The sequence below is a fragment of the Onychostoma macrolepis genome, chromosome 07, assembly GCF_012432095.1.
Source record: "Onychostoma macrolepis isolate SWU-2019 chromosome 07, ASM1243209v1, whole genome shotgun sequence".
Taxonomy (NCBI): domain Eukaryota; kingdom Metazoa; phylum Chordata; class Actinopteri; order Cypriniformes; family Cyprinidae; genus Onychostoma; species Onychostoma macrolepis.
Window position 1 is genome coordinate 38739802 of NC_081161.1, and position 18863 is coordinate 38758664.

Sequence of the window (18863 nt, forward strand, 5' to 3'; positions counted from 1 at the left end):
TTCAGACAAAACAGAAGCTGATATTATTATCATACCTTAAATGCAGGAGTGAATCCACATTTTGTGTATGTATAGAATGCAAGATTTGATGATGATCAGGGTGAAGAGCAAGAGGTTTTAGGTACCTGTCGGCGTCTCCCTGGCCGGTGGAGGCGTTACGCTGCAGACTTTCCCGTACCATTGCCATTCCATCCGGCAAGCGGTTCAAACGTCGCGTATACAGACTCAATCCCCCATCCGTCATGTACCTAAGAAAACACACACACACAGAGATCCTACATTACTCATCAAATTAAAAGAGTTAAACGAAAACTGGACATAAAGAACATTCAAAAGCAAAGAAACTGTTCACAGATACATTATAGCCACTGACTAATGAAAACCACAGTTTAGTTAGGTCTCATATGCTTTGCAATTAAAAATAATTAAAATAATAAATAATACTACATTAATCCAAAAGAAAACACTAAACAACTAAATATAATGGTATATAATATAACAACAGATAATAAAACGGTCAAGATAACAGAGTTCTCTCACATATTAACTGCTAAACAAATAAATTCATTGCTAATAAATACGTAAATAAATACTGCAGTCATTAACCCAAAACAAAGCACTAAATAAAAAATATAATATAAGATAATAATGATAAGTCCTGAGTAAAGAAATTAAATGATTTTGTGATCACAATTTTTTTTTTAATTCTTAAAGCAATTAAATGTCAAAGAACTCTACATTATCTAGATAATTTAAATATATTATTATATTATATTATATTATTAAATCTTTGCTACTAATGCTGGTCAGCATATCATACCAATATCAATAAATAAAAAGAACAATGCAGATAATTATATTCATTATAATCAGTCTAAAGGAAATGCTGTTTCTTCTTTTTTTTAATTTCTAAATGTTTAAGGCAAATGGGATGTTCAAGGAGTAAAAAATCAGCAGCAGAACTAGTAATGAACATCTCAGTCAAAAACTAAGTTAAACAGTCTTTTAACTAATAGAGCCCTCATGACATCCAACCCTCCGCTGGTTTAAATCAGGCAGCAGGAAGTGTGTGTGTGTGTGTGCAGCATGGGGTTAGTGGGGTCAATGATTCACAGTCACTCTGAAAAAAGGAAAATGACCCATGTCTTCAGACAAGACTTCACATTAATCATAAATGATAATCACACATACATGAACAAATGATCGCCCATATACACATAATATACTTGTACAGATAATAAAAAGCATCCAAAAATGTGTAACAACCATCATCAACCATCAGCTAACTGCTGCTGTCCAATAATACCAGATGTGTGCCTGCAGTCTTCACTCCAGCAACAACACTCATATCTTTATCCATTCATTCATTCACACACATCTAAGGTTTAGGTGGTTGAAAGGGCTACCTGGAGAAAAACAAACCCTCACATAACTAAAACAAAATCGGATACTCTTCCAAATATTTGCCCTGTCACTAGATTCCTCGCTGCTTGCAGTCACTCACTCTGGACACTGGAATAAACTCCCCAGTCTTCACGCTCAACAGACTCGCTCAAGGTAAGACCGTTGTGTGTCTGTTAGTGTGTGGTTGTGAGTCGGTACAGTGCCTCTTTGTGTAAAATACTGTCACGTCATATTGAGAACGAGCTGCTGGAATACTGTGGCTTTATAGTTAGTTTGCCAAAAACCTCCAGACAGCTAACGGTGCAACATCTCTGCTCAGACCACCTCCACATACCTCCAACTCTCAAATTCCCTCCATATTTCTGAGAGTATGTAGGTGAATCTCACAAATATGTCCAGGTTATATTTCACCATAAACTCTTAATTGCTATGAAATCAATGCTTAAAATGCTTAAAAATGTACATGTAAAAAGTGTAGAGTTGCTAGGACATCGTATAATAAAATGCATGAATACGATATAATATAATATAATAATAAATGCATTAATGCTACAAAAATAATGTAACAAATGCAAAACATATTTTTAAGAATTTATTTTGTGGTTAATAAATTTATTTTCATAACATTTGCTCTTACTTTTTTAAACATTTGCGCTTGCTCTTGGTACTACTAAGAAAATTACACTAAACACTAAGATTACACTAAACAGAAACAGACCTAAACCTCTAAATTTAAATGTAATTTCTTTAACTTTTACAATCTCTAAAAGCATTAATGGTCACATGATAACAATAGTACAAGGTGACAACAATGACTGACATACCTTTCAGTGTTACAAATCCATCAGATGTTTAATTTGCCAAAACACAGGTGAGATCCCATGGGAAATACACACTCTGTCAGGTGTTTGTTTGCATTCGCGTGTGAGGTTATGAATATGTTTTGCATGTGTTTCTCTAGTACTGGAGTATATTCTCTGTCTCTACTCTTCTGTATGTGAGTGGCTAAAGTTTGTGCCGGTTTGCTGGACTGTTTGGTGAAGAGGGAGGAGGCTAAACCAACCACCCCCTTCCCCAAAACACACACACCCTCACATAAACACAACCCCCACCCCATGAACAAGAGAGCCTGGAGGGGTTTTGTGAGAAAGGCAGCACATGAGGGGAAGAAAGAGGGGGATGAGAAAGAGAGAAGGAACAGGAAAGAAAGTTAAGAGGAGAGTTAAGACTAAATTGATGACACAGATTCAATGTCTGAGTCTGACATTTGAAAGGTAAAAGGGCTGATCATTTTTAAAGGAAGCATGGCTGCAAGAAGTCATTTATTAACATTTTTTATCTATTATACATTTATTTCTATATATATTTACATTTAATTATAAAGAAATAAATGAATGAAAATTAAAGAAGGATTATATATATGTGACTCTGGACCACAAAACCAGTCTTAAGTTGCTGGGGTATATTTGCAGCAATAGCCAAAAATACACTGTATGGGTCAAAATTATACATTTTTATTTTATGCCAAAAATCATCAGGATATTAAGTAAAGATGAAGATATTAAATGTTCCATGAAGATATTTTGTAAATTTCTTACCATAAATATATCAACACTTGATTTTCTCAATATTTTGATTTTTTTGCACCCTCAGATTCCAGATATTCATATAGTTGTATCACTGCCAAATATTGTGCTATCATAACAAACCATGCATCAATGGAAAGCTGAATACATTCATGACTATATGTGTGTGTGTGTGTGTGTATGTGTGTGTATGCATGTATGTATGTATGTATGTATATATATATATATATATATATATATATATATATATATATATATAGGTGCATGTCAATAAATTAGAATGTTGTGGAAAAGTTCATTTATTTCAGTAATTCAACTCAAATTGTGAAACTCGTGTATTAAATAAATTCAATGCACACAGACTGAAGTAGTTTAAGTCTTTGGTTCTTTTAATTGTGATGATTTTGGCTCACATGTAACAAAAACCCACCTATTCACTATCTCAACAAATTAGAATATGGTGACATGCCAATCAGCTAATCAACTCAACACACCTGCAAAGGTTTCCTGAGCCTTCAAAATGGTCTCTCAGTTTGGTTCACTAGGCTACACAATCATGGGGAAGACTGCTGATCTGACAGTTGTCCAGAAGACATCATTGACACCCTTCACAAGGAGGGTAAGCCACAAACATTCATTGCCAAAGAAGCTGGCTGTTCACAGAGTGCTGTATCCAAGCATATTAACAGAAAGTTGAGTGGAAGGAAAAAGTGTGGAAGAAAAAGATGCACAACCAACCGAGAGAACCGCAGCCTTATGAGGATTGTCAAGCAAAATCAATTCAAGAATTTGGGTGAACTTCACAAGGAATGGACTGAGGCTGGGGTCAAGGCATCAAGAGCCACCACACATAGACATGTCAAGGAATTTGGCTACAGTTGTCGTATTCCTCTTGTTAAGCCACTCCTGAACCACAGACAACGTCAAGAGACGTCTTACCTGGGCTAAGGAGAAGAAGAACCGTACTGTTGCCCAGTGGTCCAAAGTTCTCTTTTCAGATGAGAGCAAGTTTTGTATTTCATTTGGAAACCAAGGTCCTAGAGTCTGGAGGAAGGGTGGAGAAGCGCATAGCCCAAGTTTCTTGAAGTCCAGTGTTCAGTTTCCACAGTCTGTGATGATTTGGGCTGCAATGTCATCTGCTGGTGTTGGTCCATTGTGTTTTTTGAAAACCAAAGTCACTGCACCCGTTTACCAAGAAATGTTGGAGCACTTCATGCTTCCTTCTGCTGACCAGCTTTTTGAAGATGCTGATTTCATTTTTCAGCAGGATTTGGCACCTGCCCACACTGACAAAAGCACCAAAAGTTGGTTAAATGACCATGGTGTTGGTGTGCTTGACTGGCCAGCAAACTCACTAGACCTGAACCCCATAGAGAATCTGTGGGGTATTGTCAAGAGGAAAATGAGAAACAAGAGACCAAAAAATGCAGATGAGCTGAAGGCCACTGTCAAAGAAACCTGGGCTTCCATACCACCTCAGCAGTGCCACAAACTGATCACCTCCATGCCATGCCGAATTGAGGCAGTAATTAAAGCAAAAGGAGCCTCTACCAAGTATTGAGTACATATACAGTAAATGAACATACTTTCCAGAAGGCCAACAATTCACAAAATGTTTTTTTTATTGGTCTTATGAAGTATTCTAATTTGTCGAGATAGTGAATTGGTGGGTTTTTGTTAAATGTGAGCCAAAATCATCACAATTAAAAGAACCAAAGACTTAAACTAGTTCAGTCTGTGTGCACTGAATTTATTTAATACACAAGTTTCACAATTTGAGTTGAATTACTGAAATAAATGAACTTTTCCACGACATTCTAATTTATTGAGATGCACCTGTATATACAGTGGTGTGAAAAAGTGTTGGCCCCCTTCCTGATTTTTTTTTTTTTGCATGTTTGTCACACTTTAATGTTTCAGATCATCAAACAAATTTAAATATCAATCAAAGATAACACAAGTAAACACAACATGCAGTTTTTAAATGAAGTTTTTTATTATGAAGGGAAAACAAAATCCAAACCCACATGGCCCTGTGTGTTGGCCACTCCAAAACCTTAATTTTGTTTTTCTTGAGACATTCAGAGATGGACTTGCAGGTGTGTTTGGGATCATTGTCCTGCTGCATAACCCAAGTGCACTTGAGCTTGAGGTCACAAACTGATGGCCGGACATTCTCCTTCAGGATTTTCTGATAGAGTGCAGAATTCATGGTTCCATCAATTATGGCAAGTCATCCAGGCTCTGAAGCTTCTTTTTATGAAATGCTGTGTTGGTTTTACGCCAGATGTAACGGGACACACACCTTCCAAAAAGTTAAACTTTTGTCGCATCAGTCCACAGTCTTGGGGATAATCAAGATATTTTTTGGCAAATGGGAGTCGAGCCTTTGTGTTCTTTTTGGTCAGCAATGGCTTTTGCCTTGGAACTCTCCCATGGATGCTGTTTTTGCCCAGTCTCTTTCTTATTGTTGAATCATGAACACTGACCTTAATTGAGGCAAGTGAGGCCTGCAGTTCTTTAGATGTTGTTCTGGGTTCTTTTATGACCTCCTGGATGAGTCGTCTTTGTGCTCTTGGAGTAATTTTGGTAGGCCGGCTACTCCTGGGAAGGTTCATCACTGTTCCAAGTTTTCTCCATTTGTGGATAATGGCTCTGACCATGGTTTGCTGGAGTCCCAAAGCCTCAGAAATGGCTTTATAACCCTTTCCAGACTGATACATGTAAACTATTTTGTTTCTTATCTGTTTATGAATTTTTAAGATCGCAGAATGATGTGTTGCTCTTTAAGCATGCTTCACTTTGTCAGACAGGTTCTATTTAAGTGATTTCCTGATTCAACAGGTCTGGCAGTAATCAGGCCTGGGGTTGGCTAGTGAAATTTAACTCAGCTATCTAAAATAATGTGGTTAATCACAGTTCTTTCATGATTTAATAGGAGGGGGCAATTAATTTTTCACGTAGGGCCAGGTAGGTTTGGACAGCTTTTTTCCCTTAATAAATGAAATCATCATTTAAAAACTGCATTTTGTATTTACTTGCATTATCTTTGTGTAATATTAAAATTTGTTTCATGATCTGAATCTTTTAAGTGTGACAAATATGCAAAAATTTAAAATCAGGAAGGGGGCCAACACTTTTTCACACCACTGTATATATATATATATATAGAGAGAGAGAGAGAGAGAGAGAGAGTCATGAAAATTATATGAAAATAACTTCTTGTTATTAAAATTGAAAATAAATCAATAAATTATATTAAGTCAAGAATTCAAATTTAAATTTAAATTGAAATCTGGGTGATATATCAAGGAATAAAAATTATTTCAATCAATAAAAATCTTAAAAATGAAAACACATCAAATTCAAATGCAAAATAACAGCCTAAAATATAATGATAGTTTAAAAATGATTTTTTTAAATCCCAAAAACCTGAATATGAGAAAATCAGACAATCTTCTGATTGAATTCACACTGTAAAACTACGAAATGTGTGTGAGCGTGTGCGTTTGTGTTTCTATGTAAACAAGACCTGATGATATAAAGTATTCATGATCTGACAGCTACTGTATAATCTGTGTTTGGAGAGGAACACCAAGGTCTTAGCATGTGTTTTCTGACCTATAGCATTTCCATTTTTTTTCCTGATGATTATTTGCTTTACGTATATCTCAATAGCCTAACAATTGCCGTAACCAAAATGTCAGTCATATGTCAGCGTCTTTTAACTAAAGAGCATATTCATTTCAGCGTGATACTTATGATGTAATGTGACAAACCTGTCTCTCCATTATCAAAGTGCTGTCATGAACAGAGGAAGGAGATCATATTAGCTCAACCTGTATGTGTTCATATATAGAGCAGCCTGAGGTGAAGTCTTTTAACCAGTCAGTCCTGATTGGACTGTGAAAACAACCACTTTGAGACCTGGGAAATCAGATCCAACAGCAGTATCATGAGAGCCTCTTTCTGTGAATTATCTGGTTCAAACATGTTAGTGCACTTCAAGATCTATATAGCCCTCCAATAGCAATCTCACTTCCCTCAATGCTCATGAAATCATCCATTGTGCAGGAGATCCTCTAGTTTAAGAGACATTTGTCAAAGCACACAGGAGATTCCTTTTTTTCAGTTAAGTGTCAGTGACATTCAAAATGTCAGATTTACAATAGCACCCAAACGAGTGCAGTAAAAGTGAGCAAAACCATGAATTTGACAGGTTTTTGATGCCTGGATTTTGTCAGATGTTTATTAATGACCATCTAAGTGATATTTTGCATCCAGATGTCAGGCTTATGGCCAGGTGTAATTGCAGCCTGTCACCTGGCCCGTTCTCTATAATCTGGTAATGCTAGAAGCACTAGAACGGTTTGCAGTGTTCAAACCACACAGGAAGACTGTGATTGTGGGGAAATAATAAAACAAGAGGTTTAAATTGCACATTATCACAGCCAAGGTATGCAGAGAGCTTGTTTCAGCACGAAGGGGGCGGTAAATCAGTGTTACATTGCCCCTTCAATCTGTACACTCAGTACAGAGGAGAGCACATGCACTAAAGCTGCTTTTATTACTGCCTAAGGACCAGAGCCGCAAGGTGACAGTATTCATTGCATTTAACGTGTTTACCTATGTCATTAGACGTCATATGTGTATCTGAAATACAATTGGATTCAAATCTCCCCGTGAGAATTGACTCAGTGAATCATGGCAACGCTGATTCACACTGATGCCAACATAAAAACACACAAAGTCCCAAATCCTTCTCTAGTGTCTATCCTGAGCTTCGAAGTAAAGGCAGCAGAGAGAAAAAAAGTATAAATCCATTTCAGATTAGGGATAGTTCACACAGAAATTAAAATTGTGCCATCATTTACTCACCCTCATGTTATTCCAAACCTGTATGAATTTATTTTCATTTTGAAGAAAATGGGTAACCAAACAGTTGATGGATCCCACTGACTTCTATAGTATGGAAAAATATAATAATGGAAGTCAATGGCTACCAGCAACTGTTTGGTTACCAACATTCTTCTTCTTTTGTGATCACCAGAAGAAAGAAATGCATACAGGTTTGGAACAACTTGAGGGTGAGTAAATCATTTTCATTTATGGGTGAACTATGCCTTTAAGAGTACCAAAAAAGGCAAACATCTAATGTTATATGATGATATATTAGTGAAATACAATACCATCCAAAGTTTAGGGTTAGTACATTTTTTATTTACTAATGTGTCTGCACTAAACTAATAATTTTATTCAGGAAGGAGGCATCAAATTAACTTCTGAATGGTAAATCCTGAATTTGTGCGTTTACTAAAACAATGCCTCAGTGTAAAATTTGGTTAACTCTGCCCAATAGGCTATATTTAATAAGGTAAGCACAAAAACTGTCCTTATGAAGTAAAAAGAAAAGAAAAAATAAATAAATAAAAAAGCCAATCAATTCCAAGAGGAAAATATTGCCCCAAAATGGAAAAGTTAATTTCTGACCCTGGTAGTCATACACTGATTTAGAATACCAATATGAAAATGCATTGGACCTAAGAAAACAACACGCAAATTCATATTTAGAGAGCCATATCACCCTCTAGTGGCTGCAATAAAACCACACTACAAATGGCCACTTAGAGAGTTTCACAGAAAGCATGATCCATTTGATAAGTTTTATGCCATATGGTAATGTGCAAATTTATGAACATGACAATGCTCATTACGGTAAACTCACCTGACCTTTGGTACCAAATCTGCTCCCTTTAGGCACTTTACAAATTACAATTTAAAAATCTGTGAATACTAATCAAGGGCCAACAAAGAATTACCACTTGTGTAAATTACGCTGTGTACTTTTAAATTGCCTTTTAATTTTCCTTTCATCTCCACTTAACTTCATACTGAAAACGCCCATAATTATCAGCTATTGGAAAACCCCATTAGTCATCCGTCTTAACCAGTGCCAATCATCTTCACACTTACCCGCTAGTCAGCTCATCAGAGCGGGCGTTCTTAGCCAGCACGTCTCCATCACTCATGTAGCCGCTCACTTCCAACCCCACACCTGCTAGCTCCAGATCCTCCACCCTGTCTCCCAGCTCCAGGCCACAGAGGGCGCTGCCACGCGCTGCCAGCTGCTTCCGTAGAGGAGCCTGGTACAGATATCGGCCCTGGCCGGACGCCACACCTCCGCTGCGGGACTGATACCCGTTACCAACCGAAGGAGCATCTCCTGCTTGTAGACGGGGGCTGGACTGGCCCATGCGACTGGCCCAGGACAGTGGTGCAGAGCGAGATGCCATGCTGAGGATGCTACGACTGCTCATTTCAGTAGTAACGCTACCATCAAAAGTGGTCTCCAGTGTGCTGAGAGAGAAAGAACATTTAAAATTCACTTAAGTCAATGTAAAATCAAATTCATATGACCTTTTTAAAAGCTAAAATGTACCGTGGTATCAATAGATATACCATGGTACATATCTATAGTTTCTTCAAAAACACCACGTTATTAGTTGTTTTTATTACAGCAGTGGCTTGTACCAAGTTTTACCAACATTTGTAGGCTGTTGTAGTATAGTTAAATCCAGGAAACCACAGTTAACATGATATTTTTCAACAAAACAGTATTCAGTTACAATATATACCTAATTTATAATATGAGGAAAGGTTTTATGCTTAGTACTGAGGAATTGTAACCAATATCCTGACACCTCAGGAAACAAAAATGCCTTGCTGCTCTCATTTTGCCCTAAAATGGACTTTTTAAGCAGTTCACAATTACAGCATGATGCCATCATAGCAATGCAGTCTGGGTCGATCAGATGAATAATCAAAAAAGAGGAACAAAGAAGGTTTTAAGAATAGAGATGGAAAGAGCATGGTGGAGCCGGTGGACAGACTCTATTCAATTAGTCATTTACAGTTAAAGGAGTCAAGCTGAGGAAGGAATGGCTACTTGTTACTGTCTCAAACGATAAAATACTGTGAGAAAAAAAGTGTCCTTTTATGGCAGCCTGTGTCCTTGCCAGTTGAATTGGGGAATAATATGCTTTTTCCCTCACTGTTAAAGCTTCATGGTTCACCAAAGAACCATCTTATCTTAGCCGCTTTCTCACTGGAAGTTCTCCTGCTACATCAGACTGAAAAGTGAGAAATAGATTCATCTACCTGTGTGTGATTTGCGTCCCCCGTAAACTTGACATGGTCTCTTCTAAATTCTGCCGCAGGTCAGCAATATTTTTGACAGTCCTCAGACGTCTGGTCTCTGGATCTTCACCTGAAAATAGAGCATTAATTTTCACTTTTTATATCATATATCAGTATTTTAACACTGTTCAATAGTTTGGGTAAGATTTGCTTTTCAAATAAATGCTCTTCTTTTGAATTTTCTATTCATCAAACAATGCTAACTATTGTTTTCAACACTGACTGCCAATAATAAATGTTTCTTGAGCAACAAATCAGCATATTAAAATGATTTCTGAAGCATCGTGTGACAATACAACTGGAGTAATGGCTGCTGAAATTCAGCAAATAAATGCAGCCTAGGTGAGTACAGAATACTTACTGTAAAATTTCTTGGTTTACCATCAGTATCAGTCTTAAATGCTTTTTAAAAATATTTTGTCCAAATGGTGCATTGATTATTATAATTACCAACAGGAAAAGGTCTTAGACTATCAGATTAATGTTTTACACTTCATCAGATATGAAATGAACAGGTTACCTGACAGGTCCTCAGTAGAAGACTGGTTGATCTTACTGAAGCTACTGGAGTCACTGCTATGACATCCAGAGCTTGGGTTTGTGCCAATGTTTCCATCTGCCTCATTCTGAGACCTAAAATCACAGGGGTTAAAATGAAAAAAGATGTCATTCGTGCAGATGCACACACATTTTCTGTGACATTCTAGTCAGCAGAAGTCATGGCCTGACTAAAGGAATCCTTTATGGAAAACAAACACAGGGCAACAGGTCTGTTTCAGAGGAAATACCAGTCAAACGCTTCACAGCTGAGCCTGACGGGGAGTCATACACATGTGAGCATGCATGCACACTTACTACAGCCATTCACAATGAGTTTTACAGTGGCAGTCTCATAAACTAAATACAAATTTGTAACATTCTGCTTCTGTTTTGGCATGAATCCATTTTATTTATCTGTCTATCTGATATGCACTACATGCATACATTAAAATTTCACTAGAATTTTTTTTTCAATACAAAACAATATCCTGTGTTATGTTGTTAGTAAGATGTTCTTTAGCATGTTTTTAGCATGATGGTGCAGTATGTGATTGTGTTTTGGTTTTGTGTGGTTGTCAGGAGGTTGCTATTCAGCTACTAAGGCCTTGTGAGATATTTTAAGCAAATTGCTACGTGGTTGCAGTTTTTTTTTTTTTTGGTGGTGGTTTCTAGCAGTCTTATTTTAGTATTATTTATATTCTACTATACATTTATTAATATTTTGAATTTGCTTTTTTTATATCTTCAGTATTCATTCAAATCTTAGTTTAAGTTTTAGCAATTTGTCACTTTATTAGCATTTTACATTTTTATTTCAGTTTTAATTCTAATAAATTTTAGTACTTCAAATTAAACTTATTTTAGTTAGTTGCCAAGGTAACATTTCTAACTTTCTTTTTTTCTTCCTTTTTTTGGACTGCATTTGTGAGAGAAGAAAATTCAAGCTATATGGCTTTTTTTGGAGTATCAATTTTAGTTAACAGCAAAATACAGATTTTAACAAACCTATTTCAAACCTCATTCATATCCGTATCACAGGATTTTAATTAAAATTCAGACTTTAAAAAATCTGAAATGTGTTTTAGTCTGAATAGTCCAGTGTTAGTTTATTATTACTCATTTACTGTTATTGTTTTTATTAATATTTTGAATTAGAGTTTATTTTTATTTCTATTTTTATATTATATTATTTATATTATTTTAGTAACTTAGCACTTCAGCTTATTTTATTTCAGTTTGTTGCCAAAGCAACATATCTAATTTTTCAAGTTTTTCCGACTTATATTTATATTTAGTATTATTTCTGCTTTGTTTCAATTAACAAAAAAATGGTTACTTTGTGGCTACTTATTGCCCCCATGCTTCAGCTGAAAATGCCAGTACAAGTCTCACCTGTACATGAAGGGTGCTACGGTGGCTGTGTTGGGGTGGTTGTACTGCTGCTGTGGCTGAGGCAGCTGCACACTGACTGTGTTGCAGGCCGTGGATTGTGTTCCATTGGCCACCAGGGCGGCGCTGTGGTGTCCTTTCCCCTCGGTGGAAGCCAGGCTGGAAGAGGACGAGGAATGCCGGCTGTCCCTATGAAGTCCCAGACCCCCTCCCAGACGCATGCTGCGGGGCCTCTCATTGTCTTTACCGCCGAAGGGCAACACTGAACTTTTTACCGCTCCATTTCCAGTGTTTTTACTTCCTGGTTTTGGAATTCCGCTTTGCACAGGGGCGGGACTATCTTTCTTGGTACCGCCCACTTTGCCACCTTTGGGTATGAAGCTGGCGATCTTGGAGGTTTTCCTGGGCTCTGCCTCGGAGGAAGCAACTCTGCTTGACGGAACAACTTCCAAATTAACTTCCTCTTTGATCTCTACCTTTTCTGAAGAAGGGACACGCTTTGACCCATCTTTCCCATTTTTGTCTTTTTCTTTAGCTCGTTCTTTTTCCTTTTCTTTATCTACAGCTTTAGTTGAGGCTTTTTTTGCCGTGAGCGCCCGGCTAAATGTCCGTTGCGCAATGCCCTTTAGCGCAATCTTTGGGCTGCTGGTTGTCATAGTAACGGCACTCGATCCGTTTGTGGGTCTGACATTTCCATCCATTTCCTCACTGGGTTCTGTATTGGAACCAGCCTCGACTCTTTCCAAAACCAAACCGGCATCTTTTCCTCCTGTCGGCGTAACGGCGCCCTCTGCTTGCGTGGATGACTTGGAGCCTCCTTTGCTGTTAAAAAGTTTGAGTTTCTCCAGCATGGACTTCTGAGGCACAGCTTTCGGTGGCGGCTCTGCAGGCACGGGCTGCTTGGCTTGGAGATCTGGTTTGATGGAAAGCACCGTGGAGGTAGCGGTGGAGGATGCAGTGTGCTTGGTGCTCTGAGATTTGCTTCTCCAGGGTTTGCTACTCGAGTTGGGCTGGGGGATGGCTGATGATGAAGATGAAGATGCCACAGTGCTGGTGCTAACAGAGGTGCAGGCGGACGCCAGGGATGACAGAGTGTGCTCAGTCACGCCTTGTGAGGAGACACCCTCTGATGATTCTAGAGAGGAAACGACACGAGAGGTGACAGTGAAACACAGGATAAAACAGTCATGGAGAAAGTTGGACTGAAGATGTGAGAGAAGGAGTGAGCAGCAGTTCACAGCAAAATACACATTCATACACACATTCATATCTGTACCATACTTAAATGAAATCTGAATTTGAATTAAAATCAGATTTTGAATCCTCTTAAAATCAGAAATGTGTTTCAGTTTTATTTGGTCCAATGCTATTTTAGTTTATATGCTATTATAACATTTGTTCATATTTTGAATTAACATTTGTTTTCTTTTTTTATCATTAATTTAATCAGGAAGTTCCCTTTGAAATTCAATATCTTTTCTTCCAGAGAGTCCTGGACAAGATGAGCAGTAAAATAAAGAAAGATAAAATGAAATGCATGAAACCCACACAGCAAGTGAACACAAAATATACCAAAAAAAAAGAAAAAAAAAATTGTTCTATAAAAAAATGGACAGATTCATGTTTAGTATTCATTTTAGTTTGTGTTTTAGGTTTTTTATGTGCTTTTGTCATTTTTAATGTTCTTTTTAACATTCCATTTAAGTTCCATTTATTTTTATTTCAGTTTTAGTAATCTTACTACTTAAACTTAATTAAGTTACATTTACATCTATGAATTTTTGCAGACACACCGCAGCGATATGTGTTTGAAATCCAATAAAAATCTCATTTTTGCAAATGAGTCAAACAGTCTGATCAGATGTCATGTGGTTTTTCATAATTGTGGAACACATAACATCATATATGAGAAAGTCTCTTGGCACTGCGCTGACACATACATCATTACTATAGCAACAGATACAACAACAACACTGATGAACAGTCAGTCCTAAAGATCCCATCTCAAAACCAAATGGATGTTGTGGAAAAAGAACCTGGGAACCAGGGAAATAAAGCCAAAATTTAAGCAAATTGAATCAAAGGCTACGGAAAACAGGATAAAAGTTTTGAAAGTTTAACCGGAGATGAATATTGAAACTGTTCTCCCTGGCCATAAAAGGCTGCTGAGCTAATGTTATTCATATAGTAAGCAGCAGACAGACGACTGAGATCCATTCTAAACTGTTTACACTAACACAGCGAGTAAGACTTTAATGCCCATTCAAACACAGGAGGCCAAATTTAGCTATTGTGCTCTGTGTGACATACACAATCAAAACTTCCTTTAAATAACTGACATCAAATATAAATCATACCAAAACTGAAATGTTAAATAATGCATGGAAATCTATAATTAGCCAGTGTTAACTGATGAAATAAACAGATATGCATTTTAGCACAACAGTGCTATAAGAAGTCTGAAAACAAACAGTAAAATTAGCCAAACCTTGCAGAATGACATGTATTGCTCATATGAAATAGTCTAAAAGTGTAAATTATGATCATGGAAAATGTTCCTCTTCACTGTAGTAAAAAAAACTGTATATAAAAAGCAAAGAAAAACATAAAAATTAAAGTGAAATCAGCATGTTATCGGTCTCTCATTCACCTGGCAGGTCCATTTGTTAAAGTGAGCTGGTTCCAGCGTCAGTCCAGCCTGTAGTGTCTCAGTAGTCGAGGAGCTACACTGCAAATAAAACACTAACTGCAAATCCTGCCGAGTTCTCGCACAGAAACCCTGCTGTCCCTCTGTCCAGCCCCCTCCCTCTGAGCCTCTAGATCACACTACACTCGCTCTGTCAGCCAGCCGGTGGTCCAGATCCAGAAAAACTGCCCAAAAACTGTTAACAAAACTCTAAAACATCTGAGCATATACTAATGCTGCACATTACAAATGAGAGGTTTATCCCACTGAGTGCCTAGTCGGAGCGCTGGATGTTTCTCACAGATACTTTATGCACTGTTTATTCAGATCTGACATAATATTAGCTACAAACTTCTGGTAAGCACTTGTTAAGACTGAATGTAAAGCTTTTGACTAAAAATCAAGTGATTACACTTAAATGTTTTATTATTTTTCAGGTTCAGCGTTTATCTGTATATTTTATTAAACGATCTGACATGGGGGGAAAAAACACTGTTCTCATCTCATTCAGTTTGGCATTTAATGAGCGGCACAGAAACAAAGCAGCAATTAGGAAGTGATTAAGGCCCAATTAGCCATGCCAGCCAGAGAGAAGTGGGTCAGACCACTAATGACTTCCAATAGGTAGAGAGAGGAAAGAGAGGGGGCGAGAAGGGGATAAGGTCAGAAAAAGACCTTAGTTGAGAAAAAGAGAAAAAGTTGAGCAGTTGCTGTCCAGAAACAGACCATATGACAATAAACTGCAAAACTTTGGGCAGAAATAATCTCGCTGTCGCCCTCATGTCATTAGGAAACTCTAGAGCAACTTTCTGCCCTCAGGGTTTGTGGCCCTTCTCAGTTCCTCTCAGTTCCGTCCATATTTAAGTGATTATTTCTCCACGGCAGAATAACAGCTATCATTAGTCTCAGATGACCACCCCACGAGAGTCCACCAATAAACACATCATGCCTGTTTCATATTGCACCTTGTCAGTTTTTTCCCCCCCTCTGTTATTAAATACAGTCATCACGTGATTGTAAGAAAATTCCAATTGTTATTGGTCATATTTTTATCTTGTATTCATAATGTAAACATGCCTGATTAGGCTAGTATTTCAATAAGCCAATATTATACACAAATACAGCAATTGCTGTAAATAAGGCTTAAACACCACATGGACCATAAGGCAATTGTTCACCCAAAAATGAACATTTTACTCATCACACTTACGTTGTTCCAAACCTGTATCATCTTCTTTCTTCATATCCAGTTCCATTGTATTTTTTTGGCCATACAATAGAAGACAAAGGAAACCAGTGGGAACTAAAAATAACTTCTTTTTTTTCTTCTCCATGTTTCACAGAAGAATAAAAGTCAAACAGATTTGGATCAACATGAGAGTGAGTAAATGATGTTAACTTTTTGGGGGTATACTATCCCTTTAATGGAAAAAAGATGTAATGTATAAAAAGTTTTCTCTCAATGAAATGAAATGGAAATAAAATAAAATAAATGCTGCTTTAAAATAAAACAAAATAAAACTGCATAAAATTACAAATATACAAATACTACTGTTTATTTATCCGTCTACACTGTAAAAAGTGATAAGTTGACTTAACTTAAAAAAACTTAGGAAACCCGTTGCCTTAAAATTATTAAGTGCATAATAATAAAAAATAAAAAAAAAGTTAAGTGAACTTGACAATTCAATTAACTTATTTTTTTAATGATCATTTACTTAAAAATTTTAAGGCAAGGGGTTTCCTCAATTTTTTTTAAGTTAAGTCAACTTATCACTTTTTACAGTGTAGAAAATTGATTTCAAACTCTGAAAACATAAAAGGCATTTTTTTCTTGCCTGCTTTAAAATTTTGAAACTTTAAATCTTCCCTTGACTCATGTCATCTCAAATGAGGCTTATATCCGTTTCAACAGTGACAAAATAATGGCACACACAGAAGAGTTATGCTCCTTTGCTCTGTGATTCTCATTCTCACTCTGCTTTGCATTAAGCAGGTCACACGCAAACTAACAGAGCTAAATGCATTATGGGAGAATCGGTCAGCTGACACCATTTACTAATTTTCAGTGTCACAAGACCAAAACATCTGAACTCTTCAACTGCACACAAGTCTGATAATAAAGTCAGATTATTCAAGAAAATATTCTTAAAAAGTGAACATGGGCATGCAGTTTGCAAAGTCTACCATTAGAAGAACCTGCTTTGAATTTTTCTTTCAAATGCTTCACTCATTTAGGAAAATGTACACAAACATACGGGAAAAATAGAAAACAGGACAGACTGCCTAAAGCACGACACTGTGGAAACCTTCTTCTTTCCGTGTCTCTTTCACTGCCGCCAAATTCTCAGGGTCAAAACACACTAATTGGAGCTCAATTAATGCAGAAACTTCCTACGCTTCACTCACTCTGCTTTCAAAGCCAGTACCCCCCCCACACACACACACACACACACGTACGGCACATTTGCAACATCTTTCAAACATCTCAGCTAGGGGTTGTGTGACTAGCTTCACTCAAGGTCATTATAAGCAGTTATTTCCAGCACTGCCTGCTACATTAACTACTCCAAACTCAGCACAGCTCCGTCACACAGCACAGAAATGTGTTTGGCACGTTTTAAGTCAACATGAACTCAGAACTGACCCAGTTTATCTTATGGTGCGTAATTCATCAGCGCACGTTATTCCAGAAAATGTTTAAAATGCAATACCTTCCTGTAGAAAGTCCACTTTTGTTTTCTGTTGACTTCACCCATGCCATGTGGGCTACTGGATAATGCTAACTAAGAGCCAAATTTTACATCTAGACATTGTTCTTGTAAATGCACAAATGATAAACGGTATACAGTATCATTCAAAAGGTCTCACTAAGGTTGCATTTATTTGATCTAAAATACATTAAAAAACTGGAATACTGTGAAATATTCTTACAATTTTAAAATGTTATTTATTCCTGTGATGGCAAAGCTGAATTTTCCAGTTCTCGGTGTCACATGATTATTCAGAAATCATTCTAATTTGCTGCTCAACATTTTATTTCTTATTATTATCCATGTTGAAATCAGTTAAGCTGCTTTTTTTGTGTGTGTGTGTATTTATACCATATTCTTTGATGAACAGAAAGTTCAAAATATTTTTTTTTTGTTTGTTTTACAGTGACTTCAATTTCAATTTAATGCATCTTTGCTGAATAAATGTATTAATATTGATTAAAAAAAATCTTACAGACCGCAAACGTTTGGAAATGTAGTGTACATGCACACAGCCAACAGAGTAAATCAACACCAGCTCCATAGCTTTTACTTTAAATGGAGAAAACTTTATCCATTACTGTTCAAAATACAAATGACAAAAGAAATTTCATTTGGAGAAAGAAACAAACCATAAACATACCTCATTCATATCACAAATCTTGCCATACATAACTAAAACATGAGACAGTTTTCTTCCAGCCCATCTGAAACTTTCCTTAGACTATCTTTTTTTATTATCTAATTTTTCTATAAACATTGCCAGGGGCTGTAGCTAGTCAGCATTTTTTGAATAAATAAAATACAGAAAATAGATTCATTTTGTCCAGGCATGATAAAATCACACATAATATATAAACTGGAAGGACTCTGTAGAGACAAGCGTGTTCAAATCTGTCAGAGCGAAACACACGCCAGCTGCCACACAAAAGCTTTATTTAATGAAATCCTGACGTGCCATTTTCTGATGAGATAATGAGTAACGTTTCGATTCAGAGGTCACTTCACTTTACCTTTGGCCTGAGCTGCTGCAGGTTTGGCTTTATCGCTGAACACCTGACTGCGGCGATTCCCTGCTGAACTGATGGACCCTCGAGGAGAACTCTCACTGCCCGCAGTGGACATCCTCGAGGTGGGGCCAGGTAATCTGTGACAGCAAGACAGCAAAAATATTAACAACAACATTCGTACATTTTCTGAAGAAAATCTGCGTGCTTCTTACCGGAGCAGAACTCGTGCTCAGGTGTTGTTGGGGCTTGTCAGGGTATTGCGATGACGTTGCTAATGCATTCTGAGTGGTTGCTAGAT

At 37.1% G+C, this 18863-nt stretch overlaps 1 protein-coding gene across 6 annotated transcripts in view; it reads right to left on the reverse strand.

Annotated features, from left to right (window-relative positions):
• nav2a (neuron navigator 2a) overlaps positions 1–18863 on the reverse strand; it is a 211600-nt gene that overhangs the window by 40165 nt on the left and 152572 nt on the right. For all 6 annotated transcript variants that reach the window (XM_058780589.1, XM_058780594.1, XM_058780595.1 and 3 more), the window contains 6 exons: positions 18569–18702; positions 12120–13251; positions 10708–10820; positions 10149–10257; positions 8964–9347; positions 126–248 (listed from right to left, as the gene is read on the reverse strand). In XM_058780589.1, the coding sequence (XP_058636572.1) occupies positions 126–248; positions 8964–9347; positions 10149–10257; positions 10708–10820; positions 12120–13251; positions 18569–18702 (1995 nt within the window). The remainder of the gene's footprint in view (positions 1–125; positions 249–8963; positions 9348–10148; positions 10258–10707; positions 10821–12119; positions 13252–18568; positions 18703–18863) is intronic.